This window comes from Diplodia seriata, assembly GCF_021436955.1.
Source record: "Diplodia seriata strain FDS-637 chromosome Unknown scaffold_8, whole genome shotgun sequence".
NCBI classification, from domain to species: domain Eukaryota; kingdom Fungi; phylum Ascomycota; class Dothideomycetes; order Botryosphaeriales; family Botryosphaeriaceae; genus Diplodia; species Diplodia seriata.
In genome coordinates, this window is record NW_027117315.1 from 2,760,920 (window position 1) to 2,766,881 (window position 5,962).

At 55.1% G+C, this 5,962-nt stretch overlaps 1 protein-coding gene across 1 annotated transcript; it reads left to right on the forward strand.

The window, feature by feature from the left end:
- Positions 1–5,077: 5,077 nt before the first annotated feature.
- SLS55_008436 (uncharacterized protein) lies at positions 5,078–5,463 on the forward strand (the record flags this gene model as incomplete). The annotated part of the gene is made up of 2 exons (XM_066779847.1): positions 5,078–5,085; positions 5,238–5,463. The coding sequence occupies 2 exons, from the start codon at positions 5,078–5,080 to the stop codon at positions 5,461–5,463; spliced, it is 234 nt and encodes a 77-aa protein (XP_066630651.1).
- Between the last annotated feature and the right edge of the window lie 499 nt (positions 5,464–5,962).

Here is a 5,962-nt window from a genome sequence, read left to right on the forward strand (position 1 = left end):
TGGACGCGAAATCAGGTGATCAACGCGCACACGCGATTCAGGTGCCCGACGAAAAAAATAAAAAAACGCGTCGCGTGTGAGCCGACGCGATTGCATTTGTCACTATCTATGCTTGGGAAAGCGCCGTTCTTCTTCAACTCCACTCGCACTTCTCTACTTTACTCACTCGGCAAAGGGTTTTCTTTCCTTTGTTTCGTGATATCGAAGATGGCGTCCCCCGCTCTCCATCACGCCATCCACCATGCCCATCTGGAACGCCTCCAATCAGTCCTGTTGACACTCTGCAATGCCTCGCCCATCGCGCTAAATCTTCTGGAGCGGGAATTGCTGATGGACGAAGAGCCTGCGAGCAGCGATGAGGGCAATGACAGGAAAAAGGCGCTCGACATCACGGCACTGACGGCCAAGAAGAGGCAGAGGTCACGTTACGTAACCTGCAGGAACTGTCATGAGGAGTTCGACCTGGCAAACAACAAAAAAGATGGCTGTAAAACTCATGGCGGTGCGTGTCAATCTTCTCTTCCCCGCCTGTCTCTCTGTTGCTTGATTGTCGCTGAATGTGAGTCATTGACGATTCTCGGCAGGCGACCTCGAGCCCATCGAGGAAGAGTGGCCCGACCATGATGAGGACTGCCACGGGCCAATTGAGACGCAAGAAAATCTGGAGAAATACCCCGAGGGCTTCCGGTGGGATTGCTGTGAAGGTCTGGGGAATGCGGAGGGGTGCGAGGCCGACTTCCATCAAGAGGACGCTGATTTCAAGCCCACGACCAAGAAGAGGAAGATATGGTGGCCGGAATGAGTACAAAATGACATTCGGTTCCCGCTTTTAAGTGTACAGTCTTCCTCGCACCTTCGGCTTATCCATGAAGCTCTCCAGCATAGAGCCCCTGGCCAGGCTCGTCGTTCATAGCTTGCCAAAGTGACCTCACATCCAAGCCAGCCAGCAAATTCTCAGCTCACACTGTTTTCCGTGTCGGACAATGCATTCAGCTTCTGCCTCAATTAATCCAGATCCTCGCCGCGTATAAGCCATGCCACCGTTCCAGCAGCACCGTCCGGCTGAAGCGTTTGCCTTCGACTCAATAGAAAGGCAACAAGTCCCGTGATCCGCATGTTGCACAGCATCAGCCATCAGGCAGCAAGGGCGAGCCGCTGCCGCTTGTTCCAGAACCCCGCTTTGCAGATGCCTTGACCCAGTCCCCCTTCAGAATCCACGACGTTTCCTTGACTCCCTTCATCTGGCTTGCCTGTTCTTCACCATGTCGGTCGATGCCCTGGTCCTCGCAAACACTGTGGCGTCGCGGAGCCACCAGCAGCCAGCAGCTCGAATACCTACGATCGTGCGAGCGCTCCTCGACCACGAACACACCCGTCAGCTGGAGCTGAACGTCTCTTCACATCAATACGACGATGGCTTCGAGCTTGCGGGGAGCGAGCTCGGTCTCGATCCACCGACGGTTCTCTGCGCACCCTGCCGAGAGTTGATGTGGAATCCGCCAAAGCGAGAATGCTGGACCGAGATACCTGGAGCCCGGCCGGGATTCGAATTGTTGCCCGATTCTTGGGTTCCGTTTCATTCTACCTTCTTCCAGCTCATCGACTGCTGCCACAGCTCCGGGGGCAAATGTCGTCTTTGTCAGTTGTTCTGGCATGGGTTTCGAAGAAAGGTTGTCCGCCAACGAGAAGAAGGAAAGGCGTGCAGCATCACCTGGTACAAAAGCGCACTGGAGGCAAACTTGGTGGATATCAACCATACCATCTTTCGTCTCTGCCTCAACTTCACCCTATCTCCAGAATGCCTCTTTTCCGATGAGTTTCACTTGATTGTTGTGAAAGGTGAGGCAACCAGCGCTTAGATCTGGACATTCACATGCTGACTGCTCTTGCAGACCCCAATCGTCACTCGTTTGGTCCTGCATTGATGGGCGATACTAGGTCCGACGAAACTTTCTCTCGAATACACCACTGGGTGAGAACCTGCATCAGCGACCATGCCGAGTGCAAGCAGGATCCGGTGTCAAATGACGGCCACCCAACCAGGCTGATCCGTATTGAAGCGTCAGGCAAGCGTTTCAAACTTGTCACCAAGATTCAAGGTGACGTCGAGTACGTTGCTCTCAGCTATCGTTGGGGGAGGAGCAGTGGGGGGAGCTACATGTTGACGGAGGCTACCGCACAAGCAATGATGGAGGGCGGCTCGACGACGCTTCTTCCCAGGACTCTTCAAGATGCCTGCTCCATCACCCAGCGCCTAGGACTCGCCCACCTCTGGGTTGACCGGTTATGTATTCTTCAAGATTCCCGTGCGGATTGGGAACATGAGTGCTCGAGAATGGCACAAGTCTACAAACGGGCATTCTGTACAATCTCTGCGAGTGGCGCTACAGACGAGCATGGTGGCATTTACCGGATGCGAAACTCTCTCGGAATCCAGCCTTGGAGTCTTACATCCAATCCACTTTTGGAGGGAGCCATATTCATCACATCGGCAGATCCTGTGGACGGTCACAAGAACGGCAAGCTAGGCCATTTAGCAGCTCGCGGATGGGTATTCCAAGAGAGAACTCTCTCCAAACGTATTCTCCACTTTGGCGAGGAGCAAGTGGTGTGGGATTGCATGGGATCCGAGGTCAGCGAAACAGGCTCTTTGATGAAGAAGCACTTCTATTCCACTGGAATTCGAACTGAACCCGGCCCTACTCGTTATTCTCACCCAAACACGTCCCCAGCTAGTGCTTGGAGGAACCTTGTCGACAATTACTCGACCACGAAGCTCACGTATGACGACGATAAGCTCCATGCTCTATCGGGCGTGGCTCAAGAAATGCAGGGAGTAATGAACTGTGAGTATCTTGTTGGCCTCTGGCGAAAGACCATCATGGAGGACCTTTGTTGGAAGACTTTTGATACAAAGCCAAAGATCCCGACCAGGTATCGCGCGCCTTCCTGGTCTTGGGCAAGTGTGGACTCACAGGTATCCTACTTCAACCTTGAAAGTGGAGTCGAAGGAGCTCATAACCTGGTGGACTTCAAAGATGCTGCTGTTGACCTGGCAGGTGCTAATGCGTACGGAGACGTTCGCGATGCATGGATCGTTCTGTTTGGATACCTCAAGGCCGTAAAGCTCAAACATATCCGAGATGAAGTAAGCAATTGGGAGACGCACACCCTCGTAGGCTTAGGCGGAGAAGCCTTACCATTTCGTCCTGGGGCAACACTCTGGCTGGATGTCGAAGCAGCTCAATTAGGCAGTGAAACGCCACAGGTTTACTGCTTGCCACTGTTTCGCAAGGTCCGGTACGTTAATAGAGGTCCCGTTATCTGCCTCCTACTGGTGCACAGCGGTTCAGTCGCTACACGCCCGAGGAACAAGCTGCTTCCATCCCCAGTATCGAGCTACAACGACGAATATCAGAGAATAGGTCTAGCGGAGCTGGACTTACGCGTACGCTACGATGACCAGTTTCTGGCATGGCTCTCAGAGAGCAAAAAACGGGACGTCCTCATCCGATAAACCATTTATCTTTCCACGCATCTCGCCATATCAGTCTCTGACCGGTTCCCCGGTGGTATGACGGCTACGAAAATGGCTTCAAGGCCACAGGCCCGCTTGTTCAATGCAGAGGCCATTCTGGATGTCAGACTCCGACCGCGACCATCTTCACCATCGGTCCAAGTTAAGCGTGAGGGCATGGGTCCCCTTGGCCACGAGCTGGGCGACCTGCAGGCGGGCGAGGATGATGGTTTCGCGCGATGGTTAGGTGGTGGGGCAGGCATCGCTTGGCTGGTGTGCGTGGCTGTTGCCGTACGTGGTGAGTTGATCAGTGTTCAAGCGGAGAGTAATTTCGGTTGGAGCGCAAGGTCGGCAGGGGCGGGCATGAGGAAAAGCCACGGACCGAAGCCATCGGTACTTAGACCCCCAAAAAAGGTTTAGCTGGACGCTTTCCGGACTGTGGGCTTCGCCGGTGAGATGGTGCATGTAGCTTGTGGCAAGCGTCTATTGCAACAGCAATGTTTACTATTAGGTAGCTGAAGATATTGGAACGTTCCTCAAGCCAGTCAACCAGTACTCCCATATCAGCTCGTGTGTACATATAGTTGACAAGTAAGATTGTTGACGATGCTGTATAGCGTCGAGGCAAGGGCTTGTGCTTGGAAAACAAGCGCGGACCGCGCGGACCGCGCAAACCGCGCTGTGGGGATATCTGATAAGGTGGAAGATTCAGCATAGCCTCGGTTCTCGGATGGATTGAGTAGATGCCGAGTAGGATGGAATCAAAAAAATCTAGGCTCCTTGAGGGTCTGTATCTAGCTCTGTTCGATGGTGGAGTGATCGATGCCAAAGCGCCGGGTTGTCCCCACATGGTCAACCTCATCGCATCTCCAGTTGCTATAGACCCGATCCCATCAGTTCTCCGTCCCGCTCACCATGCCGGTGCAGAGGATATCGCGTGTCAGAACGGGCTACCTCCGATGCCGTGGCAGGAAGAAGAAGTGTGATGAAACACGGCCGGTCTGCCGCGCCTGCGAGCGCAACAACCTCGCCTGCAAGTGACCTCCTCGCCCGCCGTCCACTCCGCCACCGACACATCCGCAAGGGCAGACTTCCCGAGCCGCGACACCGGTCCAATCAGTTCTTAGCGGATCTGCATCGTCCCGGCCGTCCCTTGACGTCGGCAGCGCCTCCAGCAGTGCGGCTGCACAAGACTCCTCCCGACAGGACTCGGTGGTGGCCAGCGGCCAATTGCTCCAAGAAGAGCAAATCATGGCCGATTTTGAGATGCCGCATTTCAGCCTCGTGCCCAACATACCTACAAGTCCAGCATGGAGGCCGGCGGCAGAGAGCAGTGACTTCAACCACCACAAACCCGCTCTGCTGGAGCACTACCTGTGCCGGACGGCCGAAAGCATGTCCAACGGCACCCACCCCGTCAACGTCTTCGTCACCCAGCTAGTCCCCGCAGCGCTCTGCAGCGACGTGGTGCTGCACCTGATCCTGGCTCAGAGCGCCGCGCACCGAGCGAGACACGCGGGGGACAACAACGACGTGGCGCTTTCGCTGTACTCCAGCTCCATGAAACGGTTCCAGCGCTACGTCGACAAGTACGTCGTCGATCCAAAGACAGACGCCCTACCCCTAGCCCTCGGCACGCTGGTCATGTGCTACACTGAGGTACGTACGTATGCTGACATTGCATCGCATCGCATCGCCGTCCATCCGCATTTGACTAAAGCGATCAACCACAGACCGCCCGCGGCGACATCACTGGCACCATCTTCGACCACCTCCTAGCCTACCCAGCCCTCCTCATCCACTGCCTAAGCAGCATGCCGACGGGCATCCGAGGCGTCGGCGGCGCCCTGCCCGACTTCCTCGTCGAGTACTACTTCTACACCGCCGCCGTCAGCCTCGTCTCCATCCAGGGTGGTCAACAAACAAGCATGTTTGCAAAGCTTTGACTGTTTTAACCAATTAATCAAACAAAGGTCGCGGTTCCAGCTACACCAATCAACCAAAAATCTTAAGGCGTGGTTGTTTGCGAAATGCTTGTTTGATTGTTTTTTTTTTTTTTTTTGGGGGGGGGGGGGGGGGGGGGGGGGGGGGGGTTAGTTGGAGGGCTTTCCTTGCGGGCGCGGTTGGGGAGAAGGGGGTGGGGACGTGTGGGTGGTCCGGGTGGGTTGGCTGGATGCATGGTTGGGCTTTGCTTACCCGGATGCACCGGTGATGATGGCGTTTTTGCCGGAGAGACGGCCGGTCAAGGTGGTGATGGGTTTGTTTTGCTCCGTTATGTTTGTAGCTTTGGGCCCGCGGTCAGAGATGGGCAAAGTGTTGTGGTCTTCAGGGCTGACGGAGAAGCTAGCTTGTGGGCTTTTAATATCGATTTCGACGCCATTGTTTGCCGATCGACTACGTGGAGTGTGGCATGCGTGATGTGATGTTGCGCGGACTACGCGGACC